This window comes from Cyanistes caeruleus, chromosome 3, assembly GCF_971803275.1.
Source record: "Cyanistes caeruleus chromosome 3, bCyaCae1.hap1.1, whole genome shotgun sequence".
NCBI lineage: Eukaryota > Metazoa > Chordata > Aves > Passeriformes > Paridae > Cyanistes > Cyanistes caeruleus.
Window position 1 is genome coordinate 64,573,467 of NC_141703.1, and position 27,159 is coordinate 64,600,625.

Consider the following 27,159-nt stretch of genomic DNA (forward strand, 5'->3'; position numbering starts at 1 on the left):
CCAGAGCTGAAAATAACATAACTGCAGGTAGAGTTGATTTTCAAAGTACACCATAAAGTATGTATAGACAGACCAGTACAAATCCAGGAGCACAGCACTTCTAAAATTTTCTAACTCCCAAACCCTAGAAACTTAAAAGTTTCCTATAAACTATGTCAAACAAGACTTAACAAAATGAACTCAAAAAGGTTGAGTCAACTTGCAAAGATTGGTAAATTTGTTTCAGCACTGAAATCATCCCTTTACCAAACAGAAAAGCCATGTTCAGATTTTAGAGGCCATATTGAGACAAAGGTGTAATGAACAGAGTACTAAAAATACCAGTTATTTTTCCAAATGAACAAATTCTTAGCACATTACATAAACTACCTGCAATGCAGTGTGTCAAACTTTCTGCTGTGTTATAACCTAAGTAACAGTGTGACAAATGTTAGCCACCACATGAAATCATTTTTACATAACCCTCAATTATATAAACATCAGAGCATCCTAGTTTCAAAATGCCGTTAACCATGATTCCCTTTCAAAAACATTGCACCTTGAGACAGGGAAAAAAAAGATTCCTGTTATATTCCAGTATCAGGTGCTTTCTCAAGCATTCAGTCAAGAGATTTACAGCTAAAAATTACAAGCAATTAATTTTGCTCATACTAATTATATTGTGGCATTAGATAAACAAAACCTATGCACTCTGACCTTTGGGGCAGTGTTCTGTAGAATTCTGCATAACAACAATCTTTTGGCTTAAAATGAATCCCAAGGCATGTTGAATAGTTAACAGGAACAGTTTTTAATTATTGTCAAACTCTAAGAATAGGAGAGGAACAACATTTGAACTTTTTCATTTAATTGTTTATTAAAGAAAAATACAGAATCTTACAATTTATCTTAAATTGGGAAGCTGTTTATGGGCAAATATTGGTTTCTGAAGTTTTTCTTTATTTCCTAAGCTTACACCCACTCAGAAGGGCATTTTGTACTTCTGCATTATCTGACACGTTATCTCAACATCTCTCTAAAGCATGATGATTGCACAGGACAGTTGTATTTGTGACAATACTCATTTAACCAAGCACTGCAATACCCATTGTTCCTTCTGTTCAACTCAGTAGAACAGAAAAAAAATGAAATATGGTAATATTTTTTAAAATACATTATATAACAGAATAGACAACCAGTTCAAGAAAAGCAGCAATTTCTCTACTTAAAATACACAACTGATAGTGTACACCTGGCAATTTCTGATCTGAACAAAAAAATTTCAGTGAATTCTATGCTGTTTTCTATGTAACAGGCAGCAACAAAACAAAGACTTCTGGAAAGAACCAGTACTAGTTTACTGAAAAAGGAATGACATATTTGACCAGTCTACACATTCCCAAATTACACTGCAGTCTTTCCCAGCTGATGGCACTTCATGTGAGGAGACTAGGTCTTGCAAATTCTCTGAAATTAAGATTAATCTTACTTCATAGTAAATCAAAATGAAGTCTTAAAATAGAGAAATCTGCTTTTAATCTCATATTCTTGCAGCAATTAAATCTTAGAATTACTTTGGAGCATTTGGCAGCTGTTTACTTATTTGAGTAATAAACTCCTGAAATCTCCCTTCTTCTTTAATCAATACATGAATCAGGTGAAAGTTGTTCCCATGAACATGGAATTAACTTTAGAAACAAAAAAACCCCATCTTTAAGCACTCAGTAGAAATAATTTCTTTGTAGCAACATCACAACACAGTTTCTCTCTTCACAAAGTGAGCTTAATATCCAGTATTTTAAGTATCTATTGATGGTGGCTGTGCTTACCCTTGTGGTGTCAGTAACACCTACAGAGAAGTCTGTCTTTCTTACAGCAACATAACATGCTATCAGCCTGTTCTACTAATCAGGGAAGATTCAGTGAATGAGTTAATGCTTTTTAACAGGAAAATGAACTTTTATGTTTCAAAAAAAAAAAAAAAAATCCTGGGAACTCAGTTTTGCTTGCTTTAAAAAAGTCCAATTCATCAGGTGCATTTTGGAGTTCCAAAATAAATAGACCTCTGCTGCAAAGCAATGTCACCTATTCCCCAGCTTTCAGGCGATGTTAGGAGCTCCCAACGCGATCTCTGGGAATGAGCCGTAGATCTGAACCATGCTTTAGAAACACATTTCCTAAACAAAAAAGAAAACGGGATGTGTTACTAACCAAGAAAATACAATGTTCCCTCAATAAACACATTTAAAGGGTAACAGTGTCAAGTCAGTGTTTAACAGCTTCATAGTAATTCCTCTGACATACCAGAAACAAAGTTTTCATGCTTCCATAGAATTGTATCTCGCCCCTCTTTTCCCAAAGAGCTCATTATTTTAAATAAAAATGTTAGACCTTGTGAAGCGTAGCCTTTCAAACTTTACAGTTCCACACTCAAATGCCCGATTTCACTTATAAGCCACAATAATTTCAAGAACATAAGACGAAGTTTTACTTCTCCATAATTATTTTGTTATCTTGAGGTCATTCATTCATTCATCCATTTTTAGTTCTCTCCCTGGTTCAGTACTTATCAACTTCTAACTTCGAAACCTCAGTTGTTTTAGAAAGGTTCTCCAAATGTCCAAGCACAAGTTAGTCTTATTTTAGCATAAAAAATCCCTTTCAACTTCTTATTTATTACTGTAGTGTCTTAATCATCATAGTCTTTTCAAGAAGACATAATGAAAATTAAAAGTTTCTAATATTTACATGTGTTGAATTTTTTTAATGCATTCAGGTTGCTATTTTTTTCTATTAAATGTAACATTTGAAATGATTGAAAATCACTAAGCGATGTATTTATTTAATATATGGAATATTTATTTTTTTATTTCATATTACTGCTGTACAAGATAGACTATATTTGATTCCTTACTGAACCTTGCATTAACTTTTAAAAGAGAGTAATTCTATTTCCCTCACAAGCATCTCGTTCCAGGGCTGTAGAGTGCTCTCACAAACAAGATTAAGATACTTGACATCCATTTTAGTTGTTTTGTGTGTTAGAATAAAGCTACCCTTTTTTTGAACTCCATTTCTCCAGCAAGTGGATCAAATTAATTGTATATATTCAACATACTGACCCTTAGAAAATCTAATCAAAAGAACATGTTATCAGAAGACATTCTGGTCATACAGATCTGCCAAGACCAGGTACTGAAGATATCTATAAAATCCACTGAATGCAAACCTGTCTCACCAGCAAAACAGAACTGCCTACTAGCCTTACTGCTCTAGATTGGTAACACCCTATTGTAATGGTCATCATAAAATTATGAATATTTTAAGACAGGCCTCAGCTGCATCTCATGAAGACAGTAGCTCACCTCACCTCAGTCTGTTTTCATCATCAGTATCGCACTGGCTTTATTAAAGTTATAGCATACTACTCCCTGAACTATCAAGGATTTAAAATTGAAATCAATACAGGGATTAAGTGCTAAGCCTAGCTCTTTCGGCTTTCATTTCCCCTACTCCATGAAATCATGTAAGGAAAATGAAAGTCATACCTGAGTGATTTTTCTCAGAAAGGAAGGGAAATCGTGTAATAATACAAAAGCTCTGAAATCCCCAAGGATTACTAAAATTTTATTCCTTTATATCTTATTTTGGAAGTTTTTGAAGACTAAAGTAACTGTTCAATCTCTAAGAACTCAGATATATGAAAAAAAAAAGACGGGAAAAAGGTAGATTTAGAGATACCAATTAATGAGGCTGAACAGAAGATATACCTAAGTTATTTATATTTACTTGTAAACTGAGGAGGTATTTTGATCTGAGCACTAAGTTTGGTGTAAACCTGTATTTTGCTTGTTTTGTTTGGGTTGATTTTGGAGGTTTGTTTTGTTGTGGACTGGCTCATTTTGTTCCCAGTTAAGGGCAATATCACACATCATTGACAGAACATCTATGTTAAAAAAAACATAATCCATGTGCCCAATTTTACATGTGCAGAATAAGGCAGTGATAACAAAATTTTGCATCTAGATGCTTTTAATTTACCTGTTTCTTGATTATGTGATGCTCTCTTATACTACTGAATAATTCCTGAATATTTCTAAGAGCTTAGGAGAGGTAAAGCAAATCAACTGGAGATGTGAATTCAATATGCACAGCTGCAAGTACAATGAACTACTGTATGGATGCTTTCATTCAACAGTCAAGTAGTTCTAAATACATTTATTTTAAAGGATTAAGCTACAACTAATTTAAGCTACATAACACAAAATCAAATCATATTGCTGAGGAAGAGAAACAGCCTAAGTGTACCTTAAGCAATTTTACCATTTTGCCTAAGTATTCATCAGTGGTCATGTGAAAATGTGGCTTTAGGCGTGGGTGATGATCTAGTAACTAAAGTAATTTATTACATTTATTATCTGTTTTTAATACACTAGGTCACGGGATTATGACAAGGACAGCATCAGCTGAGAAGTCTGCCTGAGGAAGTACACCTGTGAAATCATAATCCAGGTGTTAAGGCAGGACAGAAGTCTCCAGTGGAGCAGAAAGTTAAGAACACAAATTGGTCTTCATTTTCAAATGTTCTTGATGCAATCACAGATCTCAGAAATAGGTCTCTGCACTTAAATGGTTTCTTTAACACCTCCAAGAAATTCCCCAAACCAATGTCAAGCAACTGCTCTTCTCATTATCAGATATTGCTCTGTGCTCTGCAAGGATTTACTTTATACTCTCCAGTTTACACAGCTAAGTGTGTTGATAATACTTCGGGTTTTCTTTCCTGTGCTACCTTCAGTAATGACTGGCAGTCAAAAGGCTTAAATGGGACAGATGAATGGATGCATGGATTTCATGCAAAAGCCAGAATAGCAGCAAGTCTCCATCAACTATTCATCATGTTTGCAAGCAGGAGTAAAATTATTCAAGTTCTCACTGGATGACTGGATTCCATAAGCAGCAAAGCCGTTTTTACTAGCACTTAGTAGGTAAGAAATGGTCGTAACTTTCTACTGAGATACTCTGTTCCACTCTCTTGTCAAATGGTTTAAGATTAGACCAGTGTAATTATTTCCCAATTAGTTTAAAAGCACAGTTTTTCAAGAACAATCTGCCTCCAGACAGCAGACCATTATTGGTACAATTCAACCTCTTTCCATGTATTTCAGGAGGTGATGGGGAGGGGTCTGACACTTTCTTGTGACAGAGATAAACTCTTCTCTCATGGCCAGCCTAGGCATTTGAAATCAGGAATTTTTGGCATGGAACCCCTTGGTGAGAACATGAGAGCTATCAGCAAGAATCAAAAATTGGTCTGATTTGGAAGAGACTTTATGATCACCTAGTTCCAACCCAGCTCTTCTGAAAACATTCTCCAAAACCCCTGGAGTTCCTGTTCTTAAACACTTACTTTTTTTAACATATCTAATGAGAAGTGCTGCTAGAACAGCAAGTACCACTAAATTAGTTAGAGCATGGGGGAAATACAGCTGTTACCTATTACTGCAGGAGCACATAATACAGTATTGCTTTTAAACTCTATATTAAATGCAAAGCTCCAAACATCAGAAGCTCCCCACTTTTTCACAGAACTAAATAAACATTGAATGAAAAAACCCAAACACTGTTCTTTGGATTTAACACATTTTACACACTACAATGACTGTAGTTTTCAACTACTGGGTAAATGCTCCTCCCACTTAAGAAGTCAAAACCTACAATGTAATACAATCCCATGTGCTTGACATTAGATTGGAAGAAAAATAATGAGTTTTAAATACTGGGATCCATACACAGTAACATACCTGCTGTCTGTGCAGGGTTTATTCCTATACCATCTAGGAAGAAGGAAAAAAAAGAAAAAAGAAGATGAAACACACATATTACAATTTATTACATTAAACTTGCAGCTCAAAAAACATACCAGCAAGATACAGCTATTACATCAGGTCATCATGCAGCTATTTCCTATAACCAAAAACATGGGAACTGACAAGAAACCTCCAGCACAGAGAATCCAAGTTATATATTTGGACAAAACTGAATCAGTGGTTTAATATCTTTACCTCATGCAGAAGTTTAAACAATGCTGTAATATTATTAAATTCAATTTACAGTGCGTAGAGTTGGTGAAACATGAGACAGTATTGATTCTAGCAATAAACATTCACTGAAACTTTAATACAAAAACTATTAAGAATATATATAAACTATATCCTTACCATTTGTTATAATGGCACTTGTTGCTGCAGGAACTTTGAACTAAAGGCAATATGAATAGGACAAAACAGCATAAGAGACATTGTTAAAGCAGAAAATACACGAGTAATACTAAAATTATAATTTTAGCTGGTTCAGGTACAAAAAAAAGTTAGAGAAGAGTTCACATTTATAGATATAACTATCTTTATTTAATGGAAATGGATGACTATTTTAGTAGTAATTCCACATATGTAATGGAGATTTTTTCCTAACTATTGTGCAAAAGTACACCTGAGACATGTACCAGGTTGCTCGACAACATGAAGGAAAAAACCCAATAGATATCACACACTACAAATGAGGTTTTTTTCTATCTAAGCGAAATGTGGTTAAGATTTGGCAAATTTTAAGTTTTTGCTAAGGCAAAATAGCCAGAATTTAAATACTTCTCTGCCTTGAAAGTTTTAGTTACTGAGAGAATAATGCACTCCCCCTTGAGAACAACTAAGAACGTTACCCAAATTTTGATCTTTTCCATATGTATATAATTTAAGGTACTCTGAAACTGGTTCTTGAGTCACAACACACTGCATAAGTTAATGTTAAGCTATGCAGTTCAAGGAACGAAAAAACATTCATATAACACAAAAGTTATCTGTCATTCTTTTCAATGCCACTTCACAAGGGGCTTCATTCCTGGGGAAGGGTTTAACAATCTTTTTTTACTCTTTGTTTACAAAGCACTGCATTCTCCCTGTTCTCAAAGAGATGCAAAAAGCTTCAGTGCTGATCCAGAGTAACCTGTGGTCAAACAGCAAAACTCCCATAGATACTCAAAATACACCAATTAAAAGAATGATTTGCTAAATGTGAATATTTAAGTTAGTAATGATTCTTTAAATACATTTCTCAGATGATCCTATCACTAACTAACATTGTTACTAACTAACATTCCATGAGTAGGTGAAGTTAACAGGTTCAATGGCAGCCCCCACCAGAAGTAGCACCTCCCTTTCAACATCTCCAACTACTCAGTCACACTCATTTTTGGTACCTCATACTTGTTTGTTAGACTTTTCAGTCTAGATCTCTATGTGTTGGCACAGCTGTATTAATACAGAATAAAAATAACTGGGGAAAACATAGTAAAAGCCTCCATTAAATATCTTCAACAGCAAGCAATATTCTGTATAATGTGCTCTTCATATAAATTTACAACAAAATCAATCCACAGCCTCCCCCCACAGGTGTTTCCTCTAATAATTTCTGTCACATCGTGGTGTAACAGTAACAACAAAAGGAGACTCAAGACCTGGAACCTGTTATCCTTCCTATTTTATTACAATTACAATGTTCAAACAAAAGAAATTTTCAATAACCCAAACTGTCCCAGGTTTTCCTAAAAAGACAAGAAGGAGAATTGTAGGAACACACTCAGTTGATTTTTTGCTAGTTAGATGAAGAGAACCATCATACTTCTGAGCACTGATTTTACTGTTTACACCCAGTGAATGTCTCTTAACCTTTGCATGCTTAATCTGAAACAACATGATACATCTCTTCAAATACATTATGTGGGCAATTAAAAAACCTAATGATATAGGATTCAGTGTGAAAGATCAACACACAGAGGCTAAAGAACACACTATCCACATCTTCTTCCCTTAAGTCAGTTTTTTCAACCTATCCCATATGGCTGATCTCAGTACCTTCCACAATCAAAAACTCTGTGCTCCTCCAAAGTCAGAGATTACTAAAAGTGAATGTGACAAGAGTTTAAGAGTTTCCCAGATAATTCTGAAGTATTTTCCTGATATTCCACATAAGAAATTTCAGTATTAAGTATCCAATAGCAGTACCTTTTAATTCTCTTTACTGTCACAATTTTTTACCTCGCTGATATGAAACAGTTAATTACAAAAAACAAAAAGCACCTCAATGCCATCTGCTGATGCATAAATTGTGCAAGGATCACAAAGTTTAGGATTCTGCAAGTTCTGCCAGGCCCCCACTGAGGCCAGTAAAGCTTGTGACCATCTGTAACCAATAGCAGTTCCTTGTGCTGAATTAACCACTGCGTTTTTATCATTAAAAGCTTTTGCTTTTTTTTAACATGCAAAATGTTAAAAACCAACATCATCACTCCCTACTTACTTCTTCTGCAGCAAACTTGAGGACAGCTGTGAAAGGTGTGCTCTCAGGCACGCTTAACCTGAAATCACAACACAAGTAAATACGTGGCTGCCAAAACAAACCAAAAGCAACTTTATCTCCTGTTAAACTACTGATTGAACCTTCCTTTTTACCAATGGAAGTACTTTTGCCAAAGCTGTGCAAGCACAAGTCAAGGGAGAATAGGTCCCTGGTGGCTGTGAGATGCTTCAAGAGAAGCATTTTTAGCAGAGAATGAGAACAGCAGTTTCAGCAGATGTGGCACATCTCAGGAGGTGCGGGATAAGCTCCACAGCAATGTCTCCTCCAGGAAGAGAGAACTCGGCCTCAAGCTGTGGCAGGGGAACATCAGGACACATTTTTCACTGGAAGGGTTGTCAAAAGGGCTGTCCACCAAGTGGCTGGCTGCCCAGGGAGGCGGTAGAGTCACCGTCCCTGGAGGTTTTCAAGAAAGGCCTGGACGCGGCCAGTCGTGCCATGGTCTGGCTGTCAAGGCAGTGATCAGGCAAAGGCTGGACTCAATGACCTCAGAGGTCTTTTCTAACCTGAGTGACTCTGTAACTCTCTGGAAGACTCGCACGGCACTAGAGCAAACCGGGAAAGCCCCGAGAGCAGGGCTACCCACGGACACCGCCTGTCATTCCACACGGACGTCGGCAAAGGCCGTTCCCGCTGGCGGAATGCCCCGCCGGGATGGCCATTAGAGACCATTCGCAATGTGCCCCGTTTCCACTTCCCCGCAGCCCCACGCAGCGCCGGCACTCACACTTTGTAAGGCAACCGGGGGTCCGAAGTGAGCGTCACTTTAAAGGTGACCTTCGACCTGTGGAGAGAGCAGGGGGTTAGGGCTATTGGAGGGAGCGCGGGGGGCTGCGGGACCCCCGTGCAGTCCCTCCCTCCCTCGCTCCCTCCCTCACATGGTGCCGCCAGGGCCGCCGCCGCTCCCTCCGACACGTCAGCGCCGCCCGCAGCACACGGGCCTTCGCCGGCCCTGAGCTGCCCGAGGTGCGCCTGACCACAAAGGGAAGATAACACGCCCCGCCGACCCGCTATGAGGCAAAGATCGGCCGTGTTCTTCCTCCGTGCCTCACTGCAGCTGGGAATCAGAGAGTTTGAGGGGTGCGTCAGGCGCAGCGGAGGAGCGCAGGGAGGATTTCTAGTGAGGCAGTAGCAGTGGCTGTTCCGCTGCCAAGGTAGGGCCCCGGCCCCGGGACTCGGCGCTTCCGTAGGCGCTGGGGGAAGCGCAGAGGGATCGGGAGGGGAGCGGGACCGCGGGATCGGCGGGCTGCGATCATCCAGGGAGTATGTAGGAGTAGGGGGGTTGGTAACCGGAGGGCACATCTGGTGTGCTGTGTCCCATTCTGGACTCCTCAGTGCAAGAGGCAAGGGTGTCCTGGAGAGGATCCACAAAGATGATGAGGGCTCTGGAGCATCTTACGAGAGAGAGAGAGAGAGGAAAGCTGGGCCTGTTCTGTCTGTGGAAATGACTGAGAGGGGATTTCATTAATGCATATAAATGCCCCAAAGTTGAGTGCCAAGAGATTTTTCAGTGGTGCCCAGCGACGGGCAGGAAGGAGCAATGGCCAGGAACTAAAACACAGGAAGTTCATCTCGACGTGAGGAACAACTTACATTGAGGGTGGCAGAATGGAGCAGGCTGCCCAGGGAGACCGTGGAGTCTCCCATTCTGGACACATTCAAAACCCACCTGGACACGTTTCTGTGTAATCTGTTCTAGGTGATCCTGCCTTGGCTGGGGTTCGGAGCAGATGATATTCAGAGGTCCTTTCCAAGCCTAATAATTATGTGATGCCGTTTTGCTCTCAAACCAAAATGGTGTGCAAGTATTTGTTAAAATTATGCAGGCAAAGGTAGATTCAAACACTGATTCCTATCCCCTTAATATTTAAAACTGTCAACATCTTCCTTGTGATGAGGGAGGACTGGGGTTTAATTTGGATAGTGATGGATACTTTTATGGCAGAAAACCAGCAGGTTCCAGTTTTGTGTCTGTGACTTTAGACAAATCCATTCTCTGTAATAAGGTGGCATGGAACTGCAAAGTAGTCTTTGCCTTTAATACTCATTTATCTGCTAATACAGATGATGACTGAGTTTTCAACCCTGATATGTCAGTATTATCCTTATAGAAGATATTTTATCAGATTTCCCTTATATTTTCCCCAGTTTCTGCTGTCTGCAGGAAGGACAGCATTCACTGCAGATGAAGTATTTGGTGTCACACATTGCTAGCCATACTGGTCATGGCAAAGCACTTTGTTGTGTTAAGTTTTGTTGGGGACTCATTAGGGTTTAAGTAGATGACATACTGTACAAAAGGCAATTGATACTTTGGACTCAATATTTTTTTTTATTAAGGACTGGCTTGTTGCCCAGGCATGAAATTCAGCTTTCCACCCTTGTGCTGTTCTTATATGAACACACACCAGACTGAAAAAGAAAAAAAATTAAAAAACTCAAGAAGTTCACTATCAGCTTGTCCAATTGCATGCATATTTCCCAGTATGTTCTGCATTTATATTAGTGTTATTTTTCGTAGCTGTATTGAATTTGTGGGTTGTACTCATTTAGTAATCCACTAATGATCTCATGGCTTTTTAATCCCCCTGCTTTTAAGAGATCACACCTGAAATTTGAACTCATTAATAGTCATCTCTTAGTATTTAACCTTGCATTTAGTGTAGCTAAATCTCATCCTGTATTTATTATTGCCCTTTTCAAAATCAGCTGGTTTTTTATGTAGGTATGATGTTATGGCTTTGGTTTATGTATCTCTCTTACCTGCAGCTTTCATTAATGCACTGCTGTCTCCTGTTCTAAGGTCATGAATGCAGATGTGAAATAAAAGACTGATCTTTTCAGCACTTCATTTCTGGCCTCCCAGTATAAGTACTTCCCCTTTGAGGAAATAAGCTTATCCAAATCTTCATATTGGAACTGGACTGTGTCTAGTACCCAGATTTATTTGGTTAAAACCAGTTTGAGCATATGTGTGCTGTAGTGCTGAGAACAATTTAAATCCAGGTCTGGCTAGTCATGTTTTCTGGCCACGTGGTCTTGTCTTCTGTCAAGCAAAGGAAGCAAAACTTGTGACCAGGTAGAGGATCTGTTCAGGGAACTGATTTGGCAAAACCCCAAAAAATTTCATTTTAGATGGTTTAATGTGGTTATCTTCACAAACCACCAACAAAGAAGGACATGAGGAAGCACAGCTAGTTGGCAGTGATACTGTACTGCACCTTAGGTTGGCTTGAGGTGCTGTGGAGCTGTATTCTGAGCAGGCATCAAGAGTTTCATGGTAAAGCCAGGGTGTGATGGGCTGACCCTGGCTGCATGCCAGCTGCCTGCTTACTCCCCTCCTCAGCTGGGCAGGGAAATGAAAACATAATGGAAGGCTCATTGATTGAGATAAGGGCAGGGAGAGTTCAGTCACCAATTGCTGCTAAGGGCAAAACAGACTTGACTCAGAGTAGTGAGAAGTAAAGTGAAATCTTAAAAACATTCCCCCCACCCCCTTCCTTCTGGACTGAACTTTGCTTCAGAGTTCTCTACCTTTTCCCCCCAGTAAAGTCCCTTTCACAAATTACTCCAGTGTGGGTCCCTCCCAGAGATCACAAGTCCTGCCAGCAAACCTGCTGTGGCACCTGGGGCACCTCCTCCCTCTCCTCCACTGACCTTGGTGCTTGCAGAGTGGTTTCTTTCACATATTCTCAGTCCTCTCCCTGCTGTTCTGTAGGTTTGGGGGTTTTTTTCTCCTTAACTTTGTTGTCCTAGAGATGCTACCAGTGTTGCTGATGGGCTCAGCTTTGGCCAGCAGCAGGTTCATCTTGGAGCCATCTGGTGTTGGCTCTTTCGGACATGGGGAAGCTTCTGGCAGTATCTCACAGACATCCCCGTAGCCCCTGCCATTAGTAAAACCTTGCCATGCAAACCCAACACACAGGGTCAAGATCTTCTGATGTACATTCAGGAATCCCAGTGATTTCACAAAAGGAAGATCTCTTCAGTTCTGCCATATCAGAATTTTCCTATGCTGTCTCAACCTGTTCAAAAAGCTGGCAGGGCTGACTTATTTTCTTTAGGAGAATTTACAGTGATTAGAGGAAGGAGAATGTGCTTGATTTTTCTCTTTTAGTTGGGAGACTTAGTGGGACTTGTCCTATCTGCAAACAAGCCAGGGATGGTTTAGAGGACTGTTTCACTAATGGGTTTATATACAACATTCCCTTCAACTCCAGAAAAACTAGTTCATTTCCAAAAAAAAAGTCTGCCCTCCTTTCCCTGTGAGTGAAGCCAGAGAAAAAAAATTAATTCCTTACAAAATTTGTTTTTGCTACAGCTCTTAATTACCCAGATTCAGATACGTTGTGTTATAGCAATGAGACCTAAATTTGACTTTCCTAGCTGTATAAATGACAAAAGGAATGACAATTTCAGCAATTAATTAAAACAGTTAGGATCTCTGGCAATATGTAAATGCAGTTGTTCAACAGAAAGTTTTTAGGTCAGGAAAATGAAAAAAAAAAATTACAAAGAATTACAAAAAAAATATAGGCCCCTAAATGCTGTGAATGTTACCGACATGAGCTAGGATATCTCTGACAACTCTTTGGGCAAGACCTTCTAGAGGTTAATAATTGCAAGAGAAAAGATAACTGCAGTAAATAGAAGCTATGCCTATATTCCACCTGTCTGGGCCCAGTGCAATTGAGTTGAGAAGGAAAATAAACAGAACAATGTCCACAACACAGATTAGAAAGTACTGGAGAACTGTATTTAATGTTACTTAGCCTGCTTTTATGTTTTTCTGCTTTGTTTCTTATCCTCCCTTACTGTAGTCTCTGTTAGCTGCAGTTTATTGCTGAGCATTCAAGTAGAGCTGCCCCATGATGCAGAACTGGGACTCGAAATTTCCCTCTCCTTCAACAAGTCAGCATGACCAGTTTGGAGTCTGGCCATAAAATTAAGCTTGTTTGTAATTTTGAAAGATTTCTCCTTTGCTTCTGAAGCGCACACTATGACTTAAATCTTCTAACCTTTGTTGCATTTCTACATTCATGAGTGCTATTTGAAGAATGCCAATTTTTGTGCCATCGAAGAAGTGGCCATGTGGAGGAAGAGCTTATTACATAAGCATTTATGCTAAGAACTCTATGGAAGTATGAAATCTGGAATTTTAAGAAACGCAGTAAAACGTCTTCCACCTGCAAAATGTGCTTTTAGCTTGTCAGTTTTAAGACTAGATAATGAATGTGTGACTTCCAGGAATCTTTGGTGAAAAAGTACTGAATTAAGCCTTTTAGCAGGTACCAGAAAATTAGGTCTTGGCACCAGCATACTTTTCTTCCATTCTTGCAATGAATTAAATAATGAACATTGCCAAGCAACATGTTACAGAAGGGAGAGGCAGAGGAAACACAGCATTTCTCCAACCAATCACTTCCATACAGAGCACATGGAACAGGCTGATCCCTTCAGCTCTTAGTGAGGCTGTGATTTCACCAGGAGGGTTGAGTAGTGCTAACTCCCTTGAAAAAAGAGAGGTCCTGTTTTTTACCCCCAAGTTTGCCTTGCAATCTGTTCCTGGCTTCTGGACTACTTCTTGATCTGTCTTTGTATTTGGGGAACCCAGCAGTGAGTCAATTCAAATCAGCAAAAGACGTGGATGTTTCCCTGCTGGCTCAAGGCATTGAATCAGCTCAGGGAAAGGTCTGAGCTGACACAGCAGAGACAAGGAGATCTTCCCCTTTGGTCAGTAGGGAATCATAGAATCACAGAATTCTTTTAGATTGTAAAAGACCTTTAAGATAACTGAGTTTTCAGTTAAAGGTCTTGGAGGTCAGGTTTCCTCTTGATATATTTCCTATAGTTGGGGTGCTGGAGTTCTCCTTTGGCTAGTCCAGTCCTTTAACTCTCCTTTGGCTCAGCACGTTGGTGATTTGGTGCTCCCCTGATTTTCCCAAGCTCCTCAATGGTAACTCTGTGACCCATCCCCCAGTGCACGGAGGTACCTGCTTGGCTGCAGTCCTCCTGTGTCAGCAGGAGTCAGCTGCTTTTCTCAAGCAGAGTCTGGTAGGCTCCTTCTGTAGGAAGTTCATCCCTCTAGAAAGGAAGCAGTAGCACTACATCTTCTCTTAAGTTGTTTTTGTTTGATTACAGATTCCATTTTCTCCTTTATTTATTTATTTATTTTTTAATTAGCGGTGTAACATAAATTTAGCCTATTTAAACTACCCCATTGTTACACCCCAGTAAGAAGACTTTAACCTCCTTTAAGTAGAATTTTTACTTTGATGAGCCTGCAGCCCATATGAGGCTTCTGTTCCTTGTTGTGTCACTGAATTTCTCTGTAAAATAAAGGCATACATAGGGGTTTTAAAAAGCCTTGTTAAGCCAGAGATAGAAGAAGATTATTACACTCTAGAAATGCCATGCAGAGTTAATCATCAGACAATTTGACACATCTTCATAATCTTCTTCTAACAAAACAATAATTAAAACCTATTACAGTTCTCTTGTGTCACAAACATTTTACTAAAATAATTCATCAAAATGAGATGATCACATACAAATGTCATATTAGTCATATAGAAATCATAATACTAGGTCTCTAGGCTCCAGAAGTTTTATTTTATGCGTGTGTGTGGTTAAATTGTACAGATAACCACATTTCAAAACAAGGATTAATCTTCCAAAGTACCAGTGCTGGATTTTATTTTTTTTTTCAATTGCTTTGAAAAAGTAATTATTAAGAAATCTTTATCTTAATCAAAATGATAATTCAAGAATCAAGCAATAGGACAATAGGAAATAGCCCCAAGTTGTGCCTTGTGTGAGGACATCAAAATTTCCTCAGCAAAAGGGTTGTCAAACACTGAAACAGGCTGCTTGGGAAAGTGGAAGAGTCACCATCCCTAGAGGTATTAGAAAGACCTGTAGATGTGGCATTGAGGGGCATGGTTTAGTGGTGGACTTGCCAGGGTTAGGTTAATGGTTGGACTTGATGATCTTAAAGGTCTTTTCCAACCTAAATAATTCCATGATTCTATGGTAATAAGCATTTATCAGGGTAAAAGTGTAAGGAAGAACAAAAATTGCTTACTCTTTCTCATAGCTGACATTTTTTTTCATGTAATTTGATTTATGTGGTAAGGGCATGACATCATTACATATATATAGTGTGTCCTATTTTCAAGAATTTGTATGAAATCATTTTTGTTATGGATAATTTTCCAGATGAATAAGTTTTTGGTTATCCCAGTCATCTTAAAAGTATTTTGATTTATCTCTCTTTTGTAATGATGACAATTAAGGATGTTTTTAATGATGGCAATGCTTTTGTGATACATTGCTTTTATATGCAGGAAATGGCTTTAAAATGGTTTTAAAATGTTTTCCATAGAAGTCATATCCATGTATTAATAGGACACTAAGCAATAAAATTCCATCTTTTCGTTTGAGACTATTTAGTAAATTGTAGTTATTGAAATCTGGGGGGAGGTCACCCATTCTTCTGGTGAGGAAGCGAAAACATTTTTATGGAAGATACAGATGTAAAGAAAGCATATCCAGATCCAGATATTTAACCTTTTCACTGCAATTGTTAACTTTATCAAAATCATTTTTGCTTGATTATGCAATGAGGACAGTTATCTTTGGTCTTGATAGAATATTTTATTAACTGTGCTTTGGAGAACTGTGAGGAGATTTTACTTTGTCAGCTGGTTGCCAGTCTCAGAAAATACACGTATCTTTATTACCTGTCTGCTGCAAGCAGCAGATTCTGTATTCTGAGCACGCTGGTCTGAAATGGCCCAGTGTTTATTTCATATAATTATGCAGATTCTTTTCTCCAGTGAACTGCTCTGTGTGTTGATTTTCTTGTGCCCATCATCAGGCTGTGACATTCTGTCATTTAGGTTTACTACTACTATATATTACAGTGGGTTGGCTTGCTACTGGACATAAAATCACCTTATTTAAAAGATGATTCAGAGAACTGGACAATACACACAAATGTATTGCAGACTTCAATAGTGAAACATAAGAGTGTACTGAAGCATAAATTCAGTTTAGGAATATGTTTATTGTGGTATCCCTTTTCTTTTTCCTGTGGAGAATAAATATAAGTCCAAACCAAGGTGCTTTTGCAATACTACTAGGGTAGTTTTCTTATTGTGCTGTTTCATTTCTTCAGCAGGTTGGTCCTTACATGCAGATTTAAATTATTAGCATCGTGAACAATTCAGTGAGAATTTTTCATCCAAAATTTCATCCTTTATGTGCAGCAAGAGTTCTGATTCAGCTCCTACTGCAATTTAATTGTTCATGAAGTGCCTAGGCTATGAGATTTTTTAAATGAGGAATACTTCTTTTTAATAAACTTTAAATAACAGGTTATTCTAGTGATTTCATAGTTAACATTTAACTAAAAAGAACTACACAGACACTTGCTGAAGTGAAGCAAGAAATTAAGTCAAATTATGTTTCCTCTTTTGCATGTAAAGACTGGTGAAGAAGTCTGAAGAAGAAATTAATTTCAAGTCCAGAAAGTTGTGATTCCAAGTGGCCTAGTACAAGATTTCAACTGTGATATCATTCACAGTTCTTTAAACAAGGTGACCTAGTATATATTCTCTTTATTCAGTCATTTGTTATGAAGATACCTCTTGTGTTGTTCCTCTCCATTTTGTTTTCTTTGATGGCAAGGCCAGAAGAGAGTTTATATAATCTGCAAGTATTATTGCAAGAGGACTGTTTTCTCTGTCATGCAGCTGAGGTTACACAGATCACTAGTTTAGTGTTTGAAGGGATTAGAAGAGAGATTTACAGAAGGTGGTGCATCTATCTGAAAATAAAAGAGAAGTGAAAACCTAGATTGTGTTTGCAAAGGCTGGACTTTTAAATTGCCAAAGCTTTTTCTTTGGCAAAAAGATAAACACGACCTTTAATTTTCTTCATCTAGTGCAGGCCTTTCTAACCTGCTGTGGTTCAGGACACCAGCCTTCAAATTGTGTCTCTGTTTATCAGGATTTGCATTCTAATTTCTTTGGGTACAAAGCCAAGTATTTCTCTGCATGTCGCCTTCCTGTGGGCTTCTTAATTGATCAGGGGTTTAGCTGGAATGTTCTGACCTGGGAAATATGCCTCCTTGTGCAGTGCTTGCTGTAGCACAATGCTGAAGATTTTTCTGAACATTTAAGATGCTTTTTTGTTGGATGTGGTAAGAAACTTTTTCTTTTCCAGACCATTACGCATAAAACAAAATCAATTCTAGTAAGTGCAAAATTATATTGGCATAAGGGATTTTTAAGCTCTGAAGCATAACAGTGTTTAGAAATAATCAAGAAACATGCAGAGAACAGAAAATGACCCTTAACTAGCAAATGAAGACCAGAGTCACAACTTCTTGTGCCAAATGAGTTTCTAAAGAATGTATAATTCATTTCAGTAACTTTGTGCTTTTCATTGCAGGGGGTTTTATGCAGCATATTAGCTTGTTAAAATATCTTTATGCTGTCTCCTAAATGCTACTGTTTAGCAAGGCATAGGAAAATATATTAACACCTTTAAATCCTCTGAGTGCAATAAATTTTAACTGCAAATACAACACTACAACAGAATTTTTAGGGTTCAGCTGACCAAATCTTTGTGCCAATTTTGTAAATATGTATACCTAAGCTTGTATTTCCTTGTGTTCCCTTTATATTCAAAGTGAAATGAACGTACTTCTAGTGCACAATTTGTACAATTTCGAAGTAGACATCTGAAAAGATGAGCTGTTTCCTCAAAGTTCCAATTTCTTCCCAAGCTGGTAACAGGGAGAAGCCTAGACTGATTAGCTCTCATATTGACATCTACTTTGGGCAAACAACAGGGTTTGGTGACGTGAATCCTACAGCTTGTTCATGCCCCTAAGTTGTTCTGGAGCTTCATTATTCAGGCCCCTGTTCTACTGTTCCTCTTGTATACTTCCTTCTTGTATACTTCAGGTACCCAATGGAAATCAACTTGATTTTGTTGGTTCTCTCATTAGAATATGGGGAGACAAAGCACAAAAAATAATACTTTCTTTAATACAATCTTTAAAATACCTGTGAAAATACCAGTTAACAGTCATTCCTTGGCATGAAAGTAAAATCACATTACGATCTGGAAGTAGAAGAAAGTGCAAATAGGCTTTCAGTGGATAAATACAGTAATGATTACCATTCTCATGCAATAGCAAAGAATAACCATATTGCACATTTCAGTTGAGGCTGATGCGATGCCTTCACAGAAGAAGGCATCTTTCATCTGAAGAATTATCTTTGTCTTCCTCCTGTGAAAAAAGACAGTGATGATGATTTAAATGTTCACCTTGATGTCTTACCTTTATGCCCTCTATCCTGAAGACTTCACTTGTACTGGGATCAGTCGTTCCACCACATGGAGTCAGTTTGGGCTACTTTATTTCTAACTTTATCAGATAATTATCTTTTTCTGAAAGCTTCATTGCACCTATTTCCTTTATCAATTGCTTTGGGAACACTCCCAAAGATAAATCAGGATTATGGTTGTTAGAAGGGCAGAGTAATATAACAGTAGTAAGTAGTGGCATAGAATCTAATAAAAGAAATTAAATGGAAAAAAATTGCAAAAGTAAGATTGAATAAACTCATTGGAAAGAAGATAAATTTCAGAATGATTGAGGTGGGAGGGACTTCTGGAGTCCCTCTCACTGCTCAAGCAGGGCCACCTTGAGCAGGTGGCAGAGGACCATGTGTACTTCTGAATGTCTTCAAGGATAAAGATTCCTTGTCTCCCTGGACAGCTTGTGCCAGTGCTCAGTCACCTTCACAGTGAGAAAGTGTTCTGCTGTTCAGAAAGAACAGTGTTTCAGTTTGTGCCCTTTGCCTCTGGTTCAATACACCAATTCAAAGGGAAGGAGCTGTACGGGAAAGTGTTGGAAGATGAAAAAGAAATAGATTAGAAAAGAATGGACAAAATTTGAGGGTGTCACCTCTCTGCTGCTCAGAAGAGTGGAACCAAAATGGTAAAACCACAAGGATTGTTAATTAAGTAGTAAGATCACTAAAACTACATAAAATGGGAAAATGAAATGAGCAAGTATGAGATAACATCAATCACGTTGCTAACTTGCAAAATCTACCCAAAACTGACAGAGGAAAAAAATTCCCTGAATTTTACTTTTTTTTTCTCATTAGTTTCATTATTGATTACGTTTGCACTGTCTGTATTTGAACATTTGTTTTTGTTAAAGTCTAGCAAAAAACTTCTGCCAATATGCTATTGTGTATATTTTTCCTTCTTCTTCTATATCAAATTAAATTTTTATCCTGAATAACTCCAGCATTACTTATAGTCTCCTTGTTTTCTGCTTTCTTTTGCTGATCCCTAATTTATTTTCAGTCCAAGCATATTTTTCCACTTATCTCTCTGCCTTCCCCATGCTGTACACCCTGTACTCAATCATGTTTGTATTGCACAAGGTACCAGTTCTTCACCATTTCTCACCTTCCATCTGTTTTTCTGTGATATGTAAGCCAAGAGATTGCTACTGCAAGACTATCTAGCCCTAAATTCATATTTTTCTGTTAAATTAGAATGTGCTGTCCAATGTGGATAATAAAGTCTTGGATCTTGTTTGTTTTCCTATGCAGAGTAATCAGTGATGCAAATTCAGACAATGTATTCCAAGTGAATCACCTGTATGGAGAAGCCAATGTAAATGTTGCCTAAAAAGAAGATTAGTGTCTCTCCATGGCAATACATCACATTATACCTATTGTAAAAATTCTTATTTATAATAAGAATTATTAGCAGATTTCCAAACACAGAAGACCTATTATAATAATTAAAAAATACCACATGGAAAAGCTATACATTATTTAATAGAGTGTATCATATTAACATCCATAATAAAATGTAAAATGTGTCATATTAACAATTTTCCTTGTTTTTTTGTGATTCACAATGAAGCATGTTGTTTTGGCAGGAAGTTCAAAAACTAAAATGGTACTGTGACATTCATTATGTCATAATAATTGGTATTAATACACAAGTTGTAGCTGGAATCATATTCTTACAGAATTGAGCATTCACAATTTAGTAGGTTTAGATGGTTTAGGGGATTTGGAAAGTGTTTAGTTTAGTTTAGTTTAGTTTAGTTTAGTTTAGTTTAGTTTAGTTTAGTTTAGTTTAGTTTGACATCTAATTAAAAGTGTTTATTTTGAAAGGGAGAATGTCAAAGAAGTATGAGATAGGTTTAGGTTTTTGAGGAGTGTTTGTAGGTAGTTAGTGAGGTCCATGGTCTATTCTACAGATTCAGATTAGCCAGAATCCCCAAGATCAGATAAGAGTGCATTTGCTCTGTTTTGCCTTTTTGTTTTCTTGCACAGTCTATGCTGAAATAATGCATGAGGTAGAATATGTTGGTTCCAGGTAAAGCTCCTATTTACTCTCTAGACAGGAAGACGATTGTGGAAATTAATGGCCTTCTGAAGCAGAATGACTGTGTTTGTTCAGCAACTTGGTGCCACATGGAAATGGTCCTGCTTGCTATTAATATTTTGTCAGACTAAACTAGTCTTTTTCACTTCAAAGAGAATCTTATTAACTCTGTTTCAAAGCCCATGAAGGCATGTTTTATCAAAGGCTTTATCAGTATGGTGGAAGTGGATTTTCTAAGAAACCCTATTGACTTATTGAGTCAATTATTCTGTTCAAGCTTCTTGTATGGTTTTCAGAACATGAATGTTATAGGAAAGAGGTAATCTTGCTATTTTATGGCATGCTTTTTATGTTGTTATCTACATTATTCTTTTCAGAACTGCAGAATATCTGAGGCTGTAAGGTGCCTCTGGAAAAGTTTTACTTCACCTCTCCTTTTTAAGGCAGTATCACCTAAAGCTGGTCACCGAGGTGTTTTTCCAGCTAAATTTGGAATATCTCCAAGGATGAAGACCACACAGCCTCTCTGGGTAACCTATGCCAGTGTTTGACTTCTCTTAGAGTAAAAGGATCATCTCCTTTGATGTGCTGGTGATGCTCTTAATGCAGCCCAGGAGGCAGTTGGTCTCCTTTGCTACTAGGAACATTGATGGCTCATGGTCAGCTTGTTGTCCACCAGCTCCCTTAGTAATATCTGGAAAACTGTTTTCAAGCCAGCCAGACCAGGGCTGTACTGATGCAGGAATTAGCAATATCAGTGTTTATGCCCTGGAACAATATGAAGAAAAGTGGATTAAACATTTAATCATGTGACATTTAGAGGAACTCTAAAGGAAAAACTGAGGAAAATACTCAGAATATTTTACTGGCTGAATACAGCAGTAAATCCACTCCCTTACTTTTCTCTCCTTGTTCCTGAATCAGCCCACGTTGCCCAACCTTTCTTTGTCTATTGTGTGCCTGAAATTGACTTGCCCAATTTATCAAAATCTTCCTTGTATTAGGAATCCCAAAACTGCACAGAGTACTCTGGATGGAATCTCAGATGCTGCATACAGAAGAATCACTTTCCTTATTTTGCTGACCTCACTTCCTAATGCAGTCCAGTAATGCACTTGACCTTCATTGCTCACTTTTCTGCACGTATGATCTTCCTCAATCAGTTTTGTTACCTGATAATATTCTATCCCAGACACGGGACTTTTATTTGCCCTTGTTGAACATTCTGAGTTTCCCTGAAAACTGTAGCAAAGACAGGGTTAATGACATCCACTGCTTTCCCATCAGCTGCATAGCTGATCATCTCATCATAGAAAGCTATTAAGATGCTCAGAGTTTGCCCTTTTTAAATTGATACTGATTAAATTGGTACCCAGTCACCTTGAGTCCATCATATTACCCAGATAAAAAATCCAGGAGGATTCGTTCCATAAACTTCTCACTGACATTAGAACATCTATTTTGTAGTTGTTCAGTTCTTTCGCTTCCTGGGTCAGATGTTTCTATTTTACCAGTCACCAGGAACCCCCCACACTTGTCACAACCTTTGTAAGGACTGTAGTGTAGCTTTGCAGGGGCAGTGGCTGGTTCCCTCAGCACTATCTTGTTTACTGAAAAAAACCCTTCATCTGAGATGTTTTAGCATCTGCTTCTGTCTTCCTCCCTTATGTACAAGTACATATCAAGAACGAGAGAAATGTACACGTTAATGTAGAGAAATTCCAAGCCAGTGATGCAAAAATATAGATCTTCAAGAAAATTTAGAAGAGAACACAGCTTATATTCCTGAACTTTTTGAAGTCCAAGGGACTTCTGCAATTCACTTCAATGGATCAAAAATTTCAGTCATGCATATTTATGACTGTAAAATTTGGAATCTAAGCTACCTTTGAATCATGTGTAGAAATTTTTTGACTCCTTCTAAAGTTTTAGAGAGAAAAAATAATTGGAACTGGAAAAAAAAACAAAAAAGAACTGAAAAATGGGAGCATTCACAGTTGTTTTTTTCTTTAAACTCTTGTCTAATTCTGTTAAAAAAATGGGGTGTGACCTTAATGAAAATTCAATTTTTTGATTGACAGCAGATCTTTATGATGGGTTAATTTTAACCCATTCATGTGACTCTGTTCATACAACTTTGGTTAATACTCAAGCTAATACAGCTAAGCACACAAAAGGAAAGAAAATGCTTCCTAAATATATACTCCACTAGTCACATTTACTGAACTGTATGACATGCATCTACAAACCCTTAGAAAAAGAAAGGATTAGTTTTGATCCACTCGAAATAGTAAATTAAGCTGAAAAGACATAGAAATGATTATGCTAGAGCAAGTGGGCTCTTAATCCAGTCTGTTAAATAAAAACTGAAAAAGAACACATCCTTCTTTTAATATTTGCAAATTGCTTAGTTGGGGAGAGTTATTTTTGTTGTTGGCAACAGTTTAGTTAGGTTGTGGGGTTTTTTTTAAACTTCAATTCTGCAACACATATTTAGAACCAATATGTTAACATTTGCTTTGCTTGCAGAAGTATTATTCAAATAATAATTATTTTACTTCGTATTAAGTCTTGTCTGATAAACTCAGAAAATATTTTTCACCATGAACCTCAATATAAAAACTAATAGTGATGGTGTGACTTGCTTACCAACTTTGCCTTAGGAAGCAACAGGTCTTGTTTTGTTACCTGGCATGTGGAACTAGTCAGGAGAGTGAGACAAGGAACATTTTATCGTGGGCTGGTATGGCATGTGCCATCTTCATGCCATGCCTATCACATGGACTTTCTTGTGGATCTTGAGTATGTCCAGTCTGTCAGTCTGAAACCCGTGCTGGAAATCCTGCTTGGAAAGACAAATTTCTTAACAATGATGTATCTTATAGAAGTGCCTCCAGACCTTTTCTGGAGTCCCAAAGAATTCCTCAGAATGGTCTAGCAGTCACATTTCTTTCCCACTGTAAGAAAAAGTGTGGAAACCACTGGAACATCTGATTTTGCTATGCCCTTGTCTGTTCATGTAATCAGATCATTGCAGGGTGGGGGCATTTGGGCAGGACAACATTCAGTTACCTAAAAGTGATTTTGCTTGTGCCATTTGAAACACTCCATTGATCTAAGCCCACTACAAGGGGCTGGAAAAGGTGGTACACTTCAGAGAGATTTGCACCCTTCTTGCTCCTCAGTATGAAACCCAGGATACTAACAGGCAGCTAAAATGGTCCAAACATTGCACATCTAAATCCTGTATTGAGTGGTTGGGCACTGAATCACTCTTTAGTCCCAGGGATACCATCTGCATCTGTGCAGACTAAAGAAGCTTAACCACCTAGATTTTGGTAGTCACAACCTCCAAATGAATCCTACTCTGATTGCCTTGACTTCCATTAAAAACAACTCTTCTCAAGTGAGATTCACCTGCACTATTTGATATGTCTGACTTCAGATATTTTGCCTTGTTAAACTTCCTGTTTCTTGTTAGTTGTTACTGTGGGATACCACATATATGTGTCTAAGTTTTGTGTATTCCACCCTATTTGTGTCTGGTGGCTCAGCTGTGCACCTTAAAAATGCAGATTGGTTTTGACACAGTAAGTATTGAATCTTGTTGTCAAGATACAACAAATAGTTTGTCTTCAAAATAATGAGTAAAAGAGAGTCTGTCATAACCTACCTGCATGTTTTGTAGATTAAAAATCATTCTTTATGATGCTTTGATATTATTACTTATCACACCTTAATTTTGGCTACTTACATTGCTTTTCCAATTTCTCTCATATTTAGCATGTATTATTCTTCCCTGAGTAATAACGATATTATGCAGCAGATTAAGTAAATATGAATGTTTCAGTAAATTAGCCCTTCCCTCTAGCTAAAGGGGACTGGGAAAGAAGTAAAAGAAAAAAAGAATAGAAAATGAAAAGTCATTGATCGAACATGAGACATTAAAGTCTTGTTAAATTTCTGGCTCGGGAGAACTGTATGTAATATACCTGCATTCAAAAATTAAACTCACTGTAATAATCTAGAGGAGTGTGAGGAGAAAATATCCCCACTTTTCTTGTTCTTTATGATACATATAGATCTTAAATATCTAGATGTAACTACATCCTCTAGTTTTATTTAGGATTTGTAAGTTTCTTAATGTGCAAATAGTTTCTGAGATACATATGTATAAATAACTGCTTCAGTATAGTAATCTTACTCTGATGTAAAAGCTTTTTCTTTCATTAGTAAGGATTTATATTCTCTGTGTTGAAAGCGCAAGAAATATATTATTTGTCATTAGCTTGATTTTATATTAAAATGAGTTATATTAATCACCTTGCAGATATTCTCAGCATGTCTAAAAGTAATTAAAATAAGTATGCACCTTATGATATGAAGTTTACTCACCAATTTTGAATTAGCAGCTTTGCCAGTAGTTGAAGGATCAGAACATCAGCAGAAGAAGAAAACACTGAAGAAACACATCCTACTCCATTAGAAATGGTAAACAAGAGTGAAGACAGAAAACATAGATTTGTATTTGGGCCTACTTCATTTCTCTAGCCCATTTCTAAAACCAGTTTTTCCCTGCATATCTTAGTGCTAAGGAGTGATTAATCAATGCATTTTTAAATACTCAGACTATTTAAATCAGCATAGGAAGTTTTTGGCATAATTCTGCTTAAGAACTGCATGTTCTTTCTTTCATTTAAATTTTGAATGCAAAGCACTATCTTATCTAAATAAAATTAGAAAAAAAACCCCAGGCTTATCATGCAGAACACCATAAATCTACTTTGGAAATGGAAAAGTCTCATACAGAATTTCATATGGGAGTTGAAAATGATGCAGTATAATTATTCTTTAAGAAAATAAGCAAAACCCCACAACAAATATTTTTGAAGTGTAATCAGGCTTTTTTTTTTGTAAGCTGCAGTGGTGAACTTGTAATGAAGGAGCTCTGCTGTTACCTTTTTATTCTTTAGATGGAGTTGGAAAAATCGCTCCCTGTCTGAAGGCGCTGTTTCATAGGCTGCTTTCCAAGGACTTGCTGACCTTGGCAAGAATGAGATTCAGTGTTTCTGTAACTGCAAAAGAATGGGACATCACTTTGTTGGAGCCACACACATGAATAAATAAATGAATAAATAAATGAATAAATAAATGAATAAATAAATAAATAAATAAATAAAGTGGTTTATTTTACTGTTGACATCTAAAGTAACTAAGACAATAAAGATCAACCCTAAAATTCTGATTTACAATGAAAGATTGAAAGGCGTACATGCAAAATGCTTCGATGTTTTCTGTCTGAAAATCAGCAGCCTTAATTGGTTCTGTCAGGAGTGATGAAGTGGTCTTCACAGAGAAACTGCTGTAATGGTAACACAGCTGGAAGCATCAGTGATGAAAATTCCATTTTGTTGCAGCAATAAGGGCAGGCTGAACACAGGTGGGAAAAGCATGTTCTCTGTCTGTGACTTTTGCTTGATAATCCTACCTGCAAAGAAACCCAAGTTGATGTTTGGACCACAGATAGTAACAGGCATCACTTCTATGTGTGTTCTCAAATTGCCAGATAACTCCACAGTGCACATACTATAGATAATAAGCAGCTGTTTTTGCCTGTGTCACAAGTTGTTGGAAATTTGTGTATGGATGACCCAGGTATGAAGAAAGAAAGCATCAAATCTTATTTGTTATTATTGTATCACCAGTTCTGCCTCCTCTTTCACTGCATTTTGTATTGAAAGAGGGCAAAACATTTTGTGAATCCATAGAATCCCCTAGAAGATAAGAATACTTTTCTCAACCTTGTTTTTCTTCTTTATTTACAAATGTGTGGTATCTCTGCCTTGTCTGTCCCATTTCCTCTCACTAAGTCTCCCCACCGTTATGGGCTGCTTCTTTCATGTCCCCCACATTGGCCTTTGAAAAATCCAATAATAGCCCATATTCTTTCTTTGCACACAGAAAGTTAAATAGCTGTGTCTTTTTTGCATTGACAAGTTATTGATCAATAAAATGTCAAAGCAGAGAGCAAGATATGGCATTTTAGTACAACAAAATTCAATAATCCTTTTTGTGATATTTATCTGAGCTGAAGAATAGTAATACTGAATGAAGATGGAGGACAGAAAAAGAGATGTGTCAGTGGAGCATAACAAATCCACAGGAAGGGTTTAGTTTTACTGAAATTCATTTGCTATTTTATATCTACAGTCATTCTAAGCAAAGTTACCTAAGGAATTAAATTGACACAAACAAAATAGATGCTCATTATGAATCAGAAAATTATTCTGAGCTGAGACAGATTTGTTTAAAAAGTCTGAGACTGACAATCCT

At 37.5% G+C, this 27,159-nt stretch overlaps 1 protein-coding gene and 1 long non-coding RNA gene across 7 annotated transcripts; one reads left to right on the top strand and one right to left on the bottom strand.

Annotated features, from left to right (window-relative positions):
- Positions 1-830: 830 nt before the first annotated feature.
- On the bottom strand, positions 831-9,558 carry UFM1 (ubiquitin fold modifier 1). Its single transcript, XM_086881450.1, has 6 exons — positions 9,270-9,558; positions 9,119-9,175; positions 8,335-8,392; positions 6,201-6,240; positions 5,784-5,816; positions 831-2,156 (listed from the first exon to the last, which is right to left on the bottom strand). Coding segments are annotated over exons 1-6 (258 nt in total). The 5' UTR covers positions 9,272-9,558; the 3' UTR covers positions 831-2,088.
- Positions 9,455-25,962, top strand: LOC111945736 (uncharacterized). 6 transcript variants are annotated; one of them, XR_015284685.1, is made up of 5 exons: positions 9,462-9,545; positions 16,881-16,991; positions 21,204-21,356; positions 25,239-25,317; positions 25,800-25,962. It is a non-coding gene; the product is annotated as an uncharacterized LOC111945736 (long non-coding RNA). The 6 variants fall into 6 exon arrangements; XR_015284684.1 differs by lacking the exon at positions 21,204-21,356 and having other exon boundaries at positions 25,236-25,317; XR_015284683.1 differs by lacking the exon at positions 21,204-21,356.
- Positions 25,963-27,159: the final 1,197 nt, after the last annotated feature.